General features: G+C 36.0%; 1 protein-coding gene across 1 annotated transcript in view; it reads left to right on the top strand.

Moving 5' to 3' along the window:
- Positions 1-571, top strand: part of LOC149532438 (mitochondrial fission 1 protein A-like) — a 38,315-nt gene extending 37,744 nt beyond the window's left edge. Inside the window, exons 4-5 of the mRNA XM_089804509.1 lie at positions 72-135; positions 285-571. Coding sequence (XP_089660635.1) covers positions 72-135; positions 285-370 — 150 coding nt within the window. The 3' untranslated portion in view covers positions 371-571. The remainder of the gene's footprint in view (positions 1-71; positions 136-284) is intronic.
- Positions 572-15,097: the final 14,526 nt, after the last annotated feature.

The raw sequence follows: 15,097 nt of genomic DNA, 5'->3' as shown, positions 1-15,097 counted from the left end.
ATTATATTTAGCTTTCCATATTTATGTCTGAGGGCCAAAACTCTAATATAGTACATCTCTGTTTGCTTCAGATTGCTCCAGACTTCAGACAAGCACTGACATTGAAAAAATCAATTGAAGACAAGATAACTAAAGGTGATGTCTTAACATCAAAACAAAGAATCAGATTTCTTAGCTGTAATTTTGTTACACTATGGTAGATGCACTCTTAAAGTTGTAGAGCTTCACTTGAAAAGTGTCATCTATGCCAGAGTTCTGTCTAAAAAGCTTGGTTTTTGTTCCAGATGGTGTTATTGGGATAGGTATTGCAGCAACTGCTGTAGGACTTGTTGCTGGCAGCATTGCAGCAGCATTGGCTCGGAAGAAGTGAGATGGTCTTGCTACTTTTAGATGCCAATGGAAAATTCTCCAGCATCTATGTGGGAAGTTTCCTGTAAATACAATTGTAAGTTTTATGTCTATTAGGTTAACCTATCTATTATGAATCCCTCTAAATTTGTTATTAATACAACAAATTTAAATATGTAATTTTCAGAAATTTTATGTTAATTCAATTTGGTTTTAAGACAAACCAAGCTTTTGTCCTTCTCCAGAAAAATACATATGGTCGTTTTCACATTTCAAAAAATTCCATGGTATTAGCCCTGCTGCTTACATGCATATTGCATACTAATATGTTATTAACTTTTGTTTATGTAGTTTGGGCTTGAGTATAGCTTCTCATCTTTATGAATGCTCTCTGAATAAAGGCATCATCTTCAAACAATATTGACATTTGTTAATTTTTAATGGCCTGTTATAATTTAATTTATGCCGTTGTCATACTTTGAACTTAGTTTTTAGAATTTATGAATGCTCCGGAACATTCTCAAGGCTTGTTCTGAGAGTTTGCCTTTGTATGGCTAAAGCATTCAATATTTATGATAGATGCTGTGTCATTATTTTAGATAGTGTTCAATCATCAGAGATTTGAAGTTCGTGAGTTATACAGCATTTAGATTTGAAGTTTGTGAGTTATACAGTATTTAGCAGTGCCATAATTAGCATTCGTTATGAAAATAGACCATTTTATTTACATGGAAGCTTGTGACAATTACTAACTCCAAAGTTTGATAGAAATAATAAATTAATTGAAAGATATATATATGTAATCTCCCCTTTTGGGACATTAGAAATATTGAAGTCTTATTTTATATAATGTTAAAATTGATTCAGAGACATAGACGCAAAATATTAAAAGTTCAATTTAATGTTATAAAAAGGACAAAAGGTCAAGGAGGAATAAGACGAATTCTTAGAGAGAAGTTGAAGAGTCACAAGGAAATAGGATGAAGGCCAGAGGGGAGTCGAAGAGTCTTAGTTGTGTATTAAAAGGGGAAAGAGGCTCATTGCTGGGCATGCTTTGATTTATGATTCTGTTCAGCTTTCTCTCCTTTGAGAGTTTTCAGAAAGCTTCAGCTTTCAGCTAGTTTGAGGACGTAGCCCCTCGTGCTGGCAGACAATGGATGCAAACCCATTGTCCCAGGAGACATCAGTTTAGTTGTTTCATTCACACTTACAAGTTTTTATTCTAGTATTCCAAACTGACTATTAATTTGTATTTAAGGATTGGATTCGTAGTGCTGGTTATTGTATTGTTGTTGTATAATGCAATAACGTATTTTAAGGAGTTATAAGAGTTTGCTGGTTTTATCTTATTGGTTTGTAACACATGGTTATATGCTCGACATCTTGAATGTTATTGTGAAATAACGGGTTATATTCTTATGGAGAATCTTCTAGTTTTATTACAGTATTGTATTCCATTTGCCTATACCTGAGTTTGAATGTTATATTCAAGAAGAAGCTAGTCAAATATCTGTGGGAATTTCTATTGGTTTCTACTCTGTTCGTAATACACCTACAAGTCTTTAATTTTGAATATATTCAAAAAGGGAAAAAAACGAATAAATATCCGGTTAGGGATATTACAGTGGTATCAAAGTTGGTTATCTTGCCAGCCTGAAGGGTTAAGATTGAAGGATTTTTTTATTTTTGGGATTCTTAATAAGGATAGTACAATGGTATCAGAGCCGGTTTTCTTGCCAACCTGTGAAGTTATAATAGAGACAAATTTATGAAAGGCCAAATTTGCATATCTAGTTTGATTCAAGAGGAACAATTGTTTTTTCTAAAGGAACAAAACTAAGGAGCATTTGCAGCCCTAAGCTTTATATTTGCATCAGTTGTGAGCATTAAGAAAGCAATTCAAATCCTACTTTGAGGGTCGAGAAATATTTTGGTGATCATGTTAAGACAAAAGAGTTATTTGTTTATATAAGTTCTGCTTACTATTCTCAAATGTTGTAAAGTATATGGAAAATACCTTAGAATGGATTAACCTTCATCTTGTGGGGGCCAGATTTATTGAATGCTAACGATTTTGATATAGGCAATGTTTATATAAAATTAATAAATGCTCAAATATTAGTAAAGCAAACAGAAGGATTGTTTGGAATTGAAGGTAGAGAGGGCTTGTTTCCCTCTTTAAGTTTTATTGAGAGGAGCCCTGCAAGTTAGGGGAGGTTGATGCCCTTGAATATCAAAGGGAAGGCCGAACAACAATATTGAAATTATGATATTTCCTAAACCGGAGAATTTTTTTTTTTCGTGCGCAGAAGCCTGCACTTCAAAACCTTTTAAGTCCTCTCTAGTAGATACATGCGATTCCTTGGGTTCATCACTTATGGTATTCAATATCCTCTACAAAGAGCTATCAATTTTCTTTTAGCATGAGTAGTTTGTTAATCATCAGAAGAAACTAGGGATGGCTTGCCTTGTTCATTCAGTGTATCTTCTCCATTGATTTGTGCATCTTAATCAATTATTGATGATAAAATCTCCACTGCGTTAGAAATTTGAATAGTCTTAGTAACTCATGGAACAATTTGTTCTTCAACATCATCTCGTGCCTCTTTAGATTGAATATGGGACCAAGAGCCTTCATTTGTCCAACTTTTAGTAGTCGCTACCTCTATGTTAGGATAAAAAGAAAGAGTTCTTCTGGATGCCCTCATAATCTTCACTTTCATATCTTTCCACACCATATTCCTCATCTACCAAATTAGAAGGAAAGAGCAGCTCTAGATTGTCGTGGAGAACATCATCGTCGATATCTTTTAGACCATTTTGATCTATGCTAGCATCAACTAATGCAAAGGAAGTCACAAAATCTTCACTTTCATGGGCTTCCACACTACTATCTGTATCCAACAAATTAGATGTGTTGCTGTTGTTTGAATATTTTGGGCAAAGGTTGTGCCGAGAAAACTGCTAAAGCCGTATTTTGAAATAAAATACTTTGAAGCTCATAAGGAAGGACGTGGTGGGAATTCCAAAGGACACTTTATAACGCTTCTTTTGTTTCAAAATCCGTAGAGGATAGGTGTTGCAATTGGTATACTTGGCGATATCAACACTTTCGACTCTTCAACATGGAGGTCGCTGAGTTTTGATGGTTTGGGGTATCCACATGCTTGTAACCTCAAGGTGTAACATTTGGGGAAACTATTATATCGGGTTCAGTAAAAGACGAGTTTGGTCCAAGTTGTTTGCCGGATTATAGAAGGGGACAAATATTCTACCTGGTTGCAAATCAACGTTCTCATGAATGAAGTTCTGTGGAATATTGGAAGAGGATGAATGTTCATGTGTAACTGCCACCGATTCCTTGTCTAGACATTATTTTGTTGCATGGGACTTCGATAGTCTGAGGTGTTCGGGCTTACAGGTTGGATAATGCCAAAATGTGATGTCTTGGAGATTGTTCACAAGTTTAACATCCAAGTGGGCAACCTTAGTTTTTGCCACAAGGTAGAGTTGTGAGTTCGCAAAACTAAGCCTTGTACAACTTCTAGAAGAGACTGAAAAGGCCGCTGGAGATCAAGAACTCTCAGTGCAACATCACACTCTTATAGATAAAAGTTGTTCATTGAAGAGACTTGAAACAACTGATAAACAGAATGAGGAAACTCTGAATCAACTCAAGGCACAGAATGCTGAGCAAGAATAGGATGTGGCTGCAAGGGTTCTATTAGTTCAATAAGCTGGTGGTTGTGTCTTTGATCCAGCTGAAGATGACTTCAATATCACATCTCAATGAGTGACATCATTTGAAGGAGACAGTAATTGATGCATCGAGCGGTAGTGAGTAGACGAGAATTATTAATCGAACATTTAATCATCATTTCTTCTTGGACTTCAATTATCCATCTTACCTTGTATTACTTCTAAAGGAGTGGCAATCAGTGATATCCATTCAAAAGAGGCAGTTATAGATGCATTGAGGGGCTATGGCAAATGCTAATTATTAATCAAGACATTTACCCTTCTTGCAACTTATATAATTGAGCTTTTCTTTGGCTGTATCTAAGGATATGAAGGGGCCAGATTAAATCTCGTACAAGTCGGAGCAGATGTCAACTTTGTAGAAAATGAAAATGGAGTGACCTTGAAGGTTTGGCGTCAGTGTGTCATGAATTCCTGATATCAAAAGTATGTAATAGTGGTAACTTCTAGCAAAGGCAGTAGTACCATATTCAAAGCAATGAACACATTTAAAAAAAGGTAGATCATACTTTTGAATAGTGGCAAGTGTCTTTGGATGGTCTCAACATATAGAACATCTAATTCCAACAAACGTACATCTGATTAAGAACACAATGCATCAGATCTTAGACAATGTATAGAGACAGTGACCAAATATTTCTGTTCGGGGCTTACAGTTAGATAAAGGAAGGTGTTGGTGTTGTCACAAACAATGTTGCTAAGTATCGTGCCCTCACTTGACGATTGGAAGTGTGTTTAAGAAAGGAAATTGATTGCATTCATCTCAAAATAAGCAGAAGGCAAACAATGATAACATTGCTGGCAATAACATTACACAGATAAATTTAGAATTACAGTCACATCTAGTGTGCCACAGAGTTCATGGTTTGAAACATCAATTAACGATACCTTAAGGCAACAAGCAATCTCAGCCCAAAACACTCAGGACGTTCCTTGTTATAACATTTTCCAAAGTGCCACAACAACGTTGTTAAAAATCTCTGTACATCGGTTTCCTTTAGTTCTAAAGGGCATCCATTTTGATAATTTGGCAAATAAAGGATTTTGGGGTAAAATCTTAAAAGATACTATGAAACTACAAGAACAATTAGCCCATAAGTCTGAAGTGGACATGAGAGCAGAAATCCTTGACATTTATGAAGAGTATGAAGAACTTCCTACCAGAATTCAGAATGAGTTATCATTCAGTGATTACTTGGATTTTCATTTAGAGCACCAAAATAGGACTGCCACAAAAAAAAGGAAGTATTTTGAATTAGCATAGGATCTCTTTGCAAAAGACCAGTGCAAAACTATGTATGATAAATGTCCAGTAGATCAAGGTCATCAAATTGAGGTTTTTGAAGAAGAAGAGTAGTCAACTACCATTGATTTACAACTTTCCAACGACCATGTAGAAGATGTTACCTAGGGTACAAGTTCTTATGTTGGTGAATTGGAGGTTAGTGTTGACAAACAGGTTGATGAGGACGGTTGCACACGAGGTAATAACAGATTGGAAATTTTGTGTGATGAACCATATAGTACATACACCCATGACAGAAATTCAGAGGAACAATCCAAGATAACACTATAAGACGATGAACTATATCAATATGATAATGAAATGCATGCTTTTAGAAACCAACTGAAGTTTAACGAAGAAATGGTTGTGGCATCCTTGGTACGTTATGACAACACTCACAAAGTGGTTGAGGATCTCTACAGGAAGGTTCATAAGGGAGTGGACGAAGAATGACTTGTTTTTGATTTGCAGGTGATCAAAATAGGCCTTGAATCTATGAAATCAAAATATTTGTATTTGCTTTCTGATAGGGATAACATTCTTAAGGTTGTTGGAACACTTGTTGGTCAACTCAATAAAGAATGGAATGCGATTAAGGAGTTCAATAGAGAGCTTAAGGAAACACATGAGGCATTGAACGAAGCTCGGATTTCCCTTCAAGAAGTAGAAAATCAGATTAGGATCATGAGTCACTCTTAGGAGCAGGGGGATAAAGAAAGGCATGAGTTTTTCAAAGAATTCATTGTTGAGCTTGATAGCATTCAACAAACTTATGACTTGGATAGTTGTCCTAAAAGACCAACTACCAAAGTTTTAGGTCACATTCAACTTATCGATAACCTAGTGTTTGAAGTAGATGTTGATTGGATTTCCAATAATCCTCTTTTTGAGATAAACAAAGACTCTTTTTTATTATTATGATGAAGATGATTCTAATTTTAGGATATGGAATCCTTACGATTCCTAGCAATGAATATGGGTCACATGATGGAAGTGGTGAGTTGACTACAATTATGCATCATAGGATCAGTCCACATTGGGTTCTTGATTTCACACCATACAGGAGTTGGTTGGATTATTTGCATCAACCTTTGGATAGATTTTGGTGTAGTTTTAAGGAGAGTTATGTGTTGATCATAGGGAATGCTCTTTAGCACCTATGTACCTAGAGGTTATCCAAATTGATGATCACAATATGGCATTTGATGCGCCCAGGGTGTTACTTTCAGTTTTTGAGGGGCTTGTGTATTTCATCATCTATTTTGGTCGGGTTGTCACCATCTGCTGGGTTATGCATAGTTCACTAATACATTTCTATCTTGCCATATCGGCTGGTTATGACAACAGGGTTTGGAATCCAGCTGTTGATCATATACATTTTTGGCTTGTTGAGGACCTTGTTGTAATTCTATTCAGTTTGAGGTTGGAATCAGTGGTATCAGTGATGATCAGAGTTATTCAGTTTACAGGTGCTGAGTTTTTTCAGAGAGTTATATGGGATCTAGGGATCCAGTTGAGAGATAGATTGCAGAGAGACATTTGGTTTCATAGTGTGGCCGCAATTATTTTCAGTTTGAACTACAGGGCTGCATATAGACTCATATGGGATCTTGGTACTGATTGCTTGAGGACAAACAATTTTAAGGAGGGGAGATTTGTAATGTCTCCCTTTGGGACATTAGAAATATTGAAGTCTTATTTTATATAATGTTAAAATTGATTTTGAGACATAGACTCAAAATATTAAAAGGTCAGTTTAATGTTATTAAAAGGACAAAAGGTGAAGGAGGAATAAGACAAATTTTTAGAGAGAAGTTGAAGTCACAAGGGATTAGGACGAGGGCCAGAGGGGAGTCAAAGTGTCTTAGTTTGCGTATTAAAAGGAGAAAGAGGCTCATTGCTGGGCATGCTTTGATTTATGATTCAATTCAACTTTATCGCTTGTGAGAGTTTTCAGAGAGTTTCAGCTTTTAGCTAGTTTGAGGATGTAGCCCCTTGTGCTGGTAGATAGTGGATGCAAACCCATTGTCCTGGGAGACATCAGTTTAGGTGTTTCATTCACGCTTACAGGTTCTTATTCTAGTATTTCAATTTGATTGTTAATCTATATTTAAGGATTGGATTCATAGTGCTGGTTATTATATTGCTATTGTATAATGCAATAACGTATTTTAAGGAGTTATAAGAGTTTGTTGATTTCATCTTACTGGTTTGTAACACATGGTTATATGCTTGACATCTTGAATGTTGTGAAATAACGGGTTATATTCTTGTGGAGAATCTTTTGGTTTTATTACAGTATTGTATTCCATTTGCCTATACCTGAGTTTGAATGTTATATTCAAGAAGAAGCTAGTCAAATATCTGTGTGAATATCTACTGGTTTCTACTGTGTTCGTAATATACCTGCAAGTGTTTAATTATGAATATATTCAAAAAGGGAAAAATGAATAAATATCCGGTTAGGGATATATATATATATATATATATATATTCACACACTTAGAATTTTTATTTATATCTATTTTATCTTGTCCATATGTTTTTCCTCACATCTTGTTGAGTTTAGTAGGATCGCTGCAAATTTGTATGAAATGACAATTCAATATTGATAAATACTGAATATTGATTAGTAATTTTGAATCTGATAATTGTAGTCACTGAACTTCAAAGGGCAAAACATATATTGGTCAATCTTCATGAAAAGGTGCATCTTTATGCCCGATCTTTCTACCCAAACCCCACCCTTTCTCTGAGTATTGTGTCCTCATGAACATGTACATCTTCATGTTCTACATAAAGTCTGACTAAGGAATCTTTATACTTCATTACTACTCCTTGCGCATTGCCAACATTAGACTCCAACTTTGGGTGTACTACTAAGTTAATCACATAGTATGGAAGGTCTAGAGCATTGAATGCAAATGAGGGAACACCCTCCATACACGGGATGACATACTTGAAGGAACCAAACAACATACACTAAGGAATCTTTATACTTCGTTGCTACTCCCTATGCATTGCCAATACAAGACTCCAACCTTGGGCGTACAATTGAGTTGATCGCATACATTGTACGGAAGGTCTAGAGCATTGAACGTGAATGAGAGAACCCCCTCCATACATGGGATAACATACTTAAAGAAACCAAATGACATACCTCGAAAGCGCATTGTATTCAACATACTTGGAGTCATATGCTAGAAAGATCCTTTGCCTCGTATGATATAGTTAGAACCTCTGACTGCCCACTGTACAATCGTAAGATCAGCACACTCATCACCATCGTACATAAATTTGGCCATCATACTGTGAAAAAGGCGTGAATCAACTAGTGCACTATGAACATAATAAGGAGAAATAACGCCTGCTTGACACTCATGTCTCAAAGTTATTTTTAGTGGTAATTATCTGGCATTTCTGAAAGACTTAATTTATTTTTGAAGTAGTTTTCTTTTAAAGATAGTGTCATTGTAATTGTCCCAAGAGGATGAAAGACTATAAATTTCAATCTAAAACTTTAAGCAAGTGATTGGAAATTTTAGCTTGATATTCCCTCTTTTGTTATGACAACCAAGTATGACTTGAATTTTAAGTTATGATTGTTGTTCCTTAAATATCATTAAATATCTTTTTTTGAATGAGTAAATGAATGCTTGATAGGATGAATAGACTACATATATCAACTACATTTTGAAATCAATGGTCTTGAGGTGTTTTGTGTAGCACTATTTGTTCTATTTCATGTTTGTTTATGTTGTTAACAAATAATGTTTCTTGTCGTTAAAATTGTATCTAATTCATGGTTGTGTGAAGATGAGTATGCTGAAATTTTTGTTCATAAATATGAGTGTTTAAAATTTCATGTTAACTCATGGATATCTCATTGTAATGAGTATTCATTAGATGCCTCTTTAGCTCTTTGGTTAAAAAAATACCCCTTTTATTTGGTTAATTAGACTTATTCATTGCAAATCTGCTATAAGGGTGTTCTCCATACAATTAAGAGATCAAACTACTCAAATTGTTTGTTCAACAATTGCAAAACATAAAGGTTTGAAGGGTTGGATGTCGATTTTCTTTAAGGAACCAACTTGTTAGCCAAAATACGACATATTTGAGCTTGGGTGAAGTGGATTTGTTTATGGGAGTGTTGTTATTCTACTCGTCATATGTCTATTCAAATGACACCATTTAGGGTGCTATATGGGTACGAGGCACCTATCTTCCTTTACTAATTGTTCAGTGATAGAAAAGTATCCAATGTTGGTAAACTCTTACACGAGAGACAAAATATCATGAGAGTATTACAAGATAACAAACATAGGGCACAAATTAGCAGAAGCAGTATGATGATCACAGGAGAGTTGGGTGGTCATTTGAGATAGGGGCTTTGGACTTATGTTGCAACCCTACACAAAGTCCACTCTTGAGAATAGTGGAGCAAAGAAGTTGAAGCCATGCTATTATGGGCCTTTTAGGATTGTTTGGTGGATTGGTGAGGTGGCTTATGAGCTTGATCTTTTGACAAACATCATAGTGCGTAATGTGTTTCATATGTTGCACCTCAAGAAGGTGTTAGGGAAACATATTGTTCCTTTTATTGCTTTACCACCCTTGGATCACGAGGGGAAGGTGGAGTTGGTTCCTATGACCATTCTGCAATTCAAAGAGAGGCATCTAAGGAGATTGGTCACCAAGGAGCATTTGGTGGATGCTACTTAGGCAGATTTTGTAGCATCCAACCTTGTGATTGCTTGAGGACAAGCAATCTTAGGGAGGGAGGATTGTAATTTTCCTTTTTTGGATAGTGCCAATTGTTGATGTTGTTAGCCCATCATTGCAACCCTTGTGGGCTGATGTGGTGATTTGAGGATCTTTGTATGTTCTATTACCTTTTACAAAAGTGACATTACTTTTTTTTTTTTTTTTTTCCATTTTTGTGGTGATCATGATCCTACCTCTGTAATTTTTTGTTTGACTCATTTTTAGGGACATACTATTTATAATAAGTCATTTTTAGCCTATTGCTATTTTTGGCAAGGAACTTAGGCATCTAGCGCAAGCAATGAGTATTAAGATTTTTAGGTTGATCATGTGAAAGATTTAATAAGCAATTTATTTGACTTCAATTATTAATTAAGTTATAATTAATTAATAATTAAATTAAAGCATATTATATGCATCGTCTAGTGTACTAAATACTTTAATCAGAAAGCGACTTTGTGCCTAATTTATGGAGGGTTTATAATTAAATATTATAATTTGAATGCAACAAAAGCAAATATGATTTAAAGCTGAGTGAATTTGCAAGTTATGTAACGTGTATGTTTGATGGTACATGACCAATTTCTCTTGAAGAAATGTTAATTAACATTTGGTTTTGATAAATTTGTGTGAAGAGAATTGAGCAAGGTTTGTAGTTTTAGACTTGGAGAATTGGCAATTCTTCTGAGTTTTTACAGCACTCGGAATTGGTTAAACGTCCAATGAATTGTGTTAGGTGTTGATCTTATCCAAAGGCTTGGGTTTTTAATTGTTTGCAAGAATTGATGTCTTGAAGCTTCATATTATTCCAAAAGTGATAGCAAAGGGTAGAGGGCTTCATTGATGCAGATTGCAGCACATTCTATGACTTGTGCTTGGAGTTATAGGCAGCCGTGGGTCTTCTAGAGCCTTATAGGTGTATGCACCCTGAAATGGTCACCTAGACTATGAGCCCTCATTATTCAATTTATCAATTTTCTGAATCAATGCATTGCAATATTTTATTAAATCAATTCAAATAATTTTCCTTCATCAAATTGCAATTAATTTAATTATTTTAATATTTCCTAAGGTTTGATCATCTTATTCTAAGTCTTATTTAATTAAAAGAAAACCTCTTTTTTAATTAAATAAAATAGCTCCTATTTAATTGAAAGAACTTGCTCCCTTTTAATTAAATAAAATCCTCACTTAAATATCTCTTTTTGATGAAAAAAAGAAATAAATTAAATAAAAATAAATAAAAATCCTTTTTCTCTGCACTTAAATGCACATATTTCTAAGTGAGATTCCTTAATTTCCTCTTTCCACTTTCTTGTCAAACACTCTTCGTTTCTCATTGGTGGAATTTTGTCTCACACAGATTAAGCCTTATTATCCCATATAGGTTGTGAGAAGGCTCCCACCTCTACAATTGACTATATAAGGAGTCCTCGCCTTCTCATTTCATAAGAGCAGGAAGAATAATAGAGGTTAGTTGCTATAGTATTGTTATGCTGCAGGTTTGGAGAGCAACTTTGGAGGAGTTTGAGCATTAGGGCTTGGACATTGGAGCTTTATTGCAACTTCTCTCTTCTTGTCTTGTTCTCTCATGCATCCATGGCTTCCATCATTATGCTTCATCCTTGTATTTTCATATCAGCTTAGAGTCATATTTGCTTTCATAGATTAATCTTGCATTGTTATTTTCTTTCATAGAATAGATTTCATTTTTTGTATTGCTTTGCATTGTTTTCATTTAGATTAGCTTGCATCTTCATTTGCATGCATATTTGATGATCATGGAGACTAGCAATATTGCTTTTCCTCTTTGAATCTCTCATTTTATGGTGTACTTGCATGGGCGCAAACTAGGTCAAACTGAGGGCCTCTATTACAAATCCTTGCATTCCATGAATAGAGAGCTATGAGTCGCCATTTGAGATCTCATTCTTGAGCAATCTTAGATATAATGATTCATAGAAGTGTGTCAACATTATAGCACACAATAGGTAGTTGCGGGTCTTCTAGAGGACATGATATTACTCGGAGAAAGGGTGGGGTTTGGGTAGAAAGATCAGGCATGAAGATGCACCTTTTCATGAGACATACCCATGTATTGATCAATCTTTATAGCATATTTGCAATGAATAAGTCTACTTAATGAAATAAAAGGGGTATGTTCTTAACCAAAGAGTAGAAGAGGCATCTAATGAATACTCATTGCTATGAGATATCCGCGAGTTAATATAAAAATTTAAACACTTGTATATACAAAAATAAATTTCAGCATACTCGTCTTCACACAACCATGAATTAGATACAATTTTAACAACAAGAAACATTATTTGTTAACAACATAAACAACATGAAATAGAACAAATAGTGCTACACAAAACACCTCAAGACCATTGATTTCAAAACATAGTTGATATCTGTAATCTATTCATCCTATCAAGCATTCATTTACTCATTCAAAAATAATTTAAAGATATTTAAGGAACAACAATCATAACTTAAAATTCAAGTCATACTTAGTTGTCATAACAAAAGAGGGAATATCAAGCTAAAATTGCCAATCACTTGTTTAGAGTTTCAGATTGAAATATATAGTCTTTTCATATCCTCTTGGCATGATTGCAATGACACTATCTTCAAAAGAAAACCACTTAAAAAATAAATAAAGAAAGTCTTTCAAAAATGCCAAATAATTAACACTAAAAATAACTTTGAGACACGAGTGTCAAGCAGACGCTATTTCTCCATATTATGTTCATAGGGCACTAGCTGATTCATGATTTTTTCACAATATGATGGCCAAATTTATGTACGGTGGTGATGAGTGTGCTAATCTTATGATTGTACAGTGGGCAGTTGGAGGTTCTAACTATGTCGTACAAGGCAGGGGGTCTTTCTAACATATGACTCCAAATATGTTGAATAGAATGTGCTTTCCAGGTATGTCATTTGGTTCCTTTAAGTATGTTATCCCGTGAATGGAGGGGGTTCTCTCATTCACGTTCAATGCTCTAGACAACTCATTCGTACGCCCAAGGTTGGAGTCTTATATTGGCAATGCGTAGGGAGTAGTGACAGAGTATAAAGATTCCTTAGTGTATGTCGTTTGGTTCCTTTGAGTATGTCATCCCGTTTATTGAGGGTGTTCCCTCATTTGCATTCAATGCTCTAGACCTTCCATACTATGTGATCAACTCAGTCGTACACCCAAGGTTGGAGTCTAGTGTTGGCAATACGCAGGGAGTAGTGATGAAGTATTAAGATTCCTTAGTTAGACTTTATGTAGAACATACACAAAACAAATTGATATACTAGATAAGATAAGATAAATGTATTAATGTCCAATGAAAGACCAAAAGAGGCCTATAGGATTGAGAGCTTACAACCAAGAAAGCAACAAACAAGAGAACACCAAATAGTGTTCGAGAAAGAACAAGAACAAAAACCAAAAGAAGACGTGATTGAGAACCACCTCGACAAGGAGTAGGGATCCAAACTCAAAGACCTACTTCGATCTTGACTCCTAACCAGCAGGGAAAGTGTCTCGAATCACAGCCTTGAGGTTTTTGATCATTGCCCATTTACCCTCTTGTCTAGCAGCCACAACAAGAGCCCTTGCTTCCTTAAGTTCTGCCACCTGTGATCTGGTGAGATCCTCATCAAGATAAATCTTGATGGGGAGAGAGAAGAGTTTCCTCTTTGCCATAATAGTCGGAAGGCGGTCAACAAGTGAATGAAACATGATAAAGAGGGTATTGTCATGCCCAACCCAGGCATAGTCCAATGAGATATCAATGATGTCCAGTTGGTCTTTAAGGAAGGAGTAGCCTGTTGCAAGAGGCTCGGGGCAAGGAAGAGGGAGATTGCGAACCCTCAAGTTAAGCTCACGAGCACGCCTGACCCTTTCATCTGCTTAGTTTGGACTAGCTTCTCTATGCCACCGAGAGTAGCAAAAGGAGGGGAGGAAGAAATGGGGTTGCTACAAATAGATGCCCATGATTTCAGTTGCTGTTCTATATCGGTCTACAAGGAGCATTGTTTTTTGTCGAGTTCCTCTTGCTTCAACCTCAAATCCTAGATATCTTTCATTTGCGTTGTGGTACATTGGATTGTTTCTTGAAACCTATCGAGGTTGGTGGTCTAGTTTTGTTGTAGGCAGCTGTCAAGTTGTTCCTTCAAATCCGTTTGTATACTAGTAAGAGTTGTCCACATGCTGCTCCAAATCATGAACTTTATGGCATAGTTCTAACATAGAATCAGGAAGAACGTAAATTTTAGCTTCAACCTCTTTCAACTGGTTACAGAGCTTAAGAGAGAGCAAGGATGCCTCAACAACAATGTCCTTTAGGGCTACATTGTTAGTCACTATTTTCTTCATGTGGTCAAGTAGCTATTGGAATGATATGGGATCCATAGCAGATGAACAAAGGTTTGACATTTTGTTCAAACCCAAGCTCAAGCTAGATGAAATTTAGCATGGTTCAAACCTGCTTAAACCTACTCACAAGTGACAGCTCTAGAGGAGGTTGGATTAGGCACGACACAGGCACACCACATCACAGTAGGCACAAGACAACACATCACAACACTAGATGCACATGACCAACACAACACACGACTCTCGGCACTAGAGCCAAGCACGAGCAGGGACCAACAGCTAGGGCATCACGACGACAAAGAAGATGAGCATGAGCAGTGATGATGTCGTTGGAGAGTTCAAGAAAAACCTCGCAGCTACTTCAGAAAAACCTTCCCTGTGTATAGAGTGCACCTAGAGCCACGACCTTGCAAATGATTGACGACTCCAGAGGTCACGACCCTTCATTGCACAATTGACGGCTCCACGATAGGCACGACATAGGGCAAGCATGCCATGACACAGGAAGCTCACATCAGCACCATAGCCGAACACCGGCAGGAAGGGCATCGCGGCTAGGGAAA

The sequence above is a fragment of the Cupressus sempervirens genome, chromosome 10 (assembly GCF_028749045.1).
Source record: "Cupressus sempervirens isolate cs-2001-9-10 chromosome 10, ASM2874904v1, whole genome shotgun sequence".
NCBI classification, from domain to species: domain Eukaryota; kingdom Viridiplantae; phylum Streptophyta; class Pinopsida; order Cupressales; family Cupressaceae; genus Cupressus; species Cupressus sempervirens.
The sequence above is the reverse complement of the archived record's forward strand: the minus strand, read 5'-3'. Positions and strand labels throughout refer to the sequence as shown.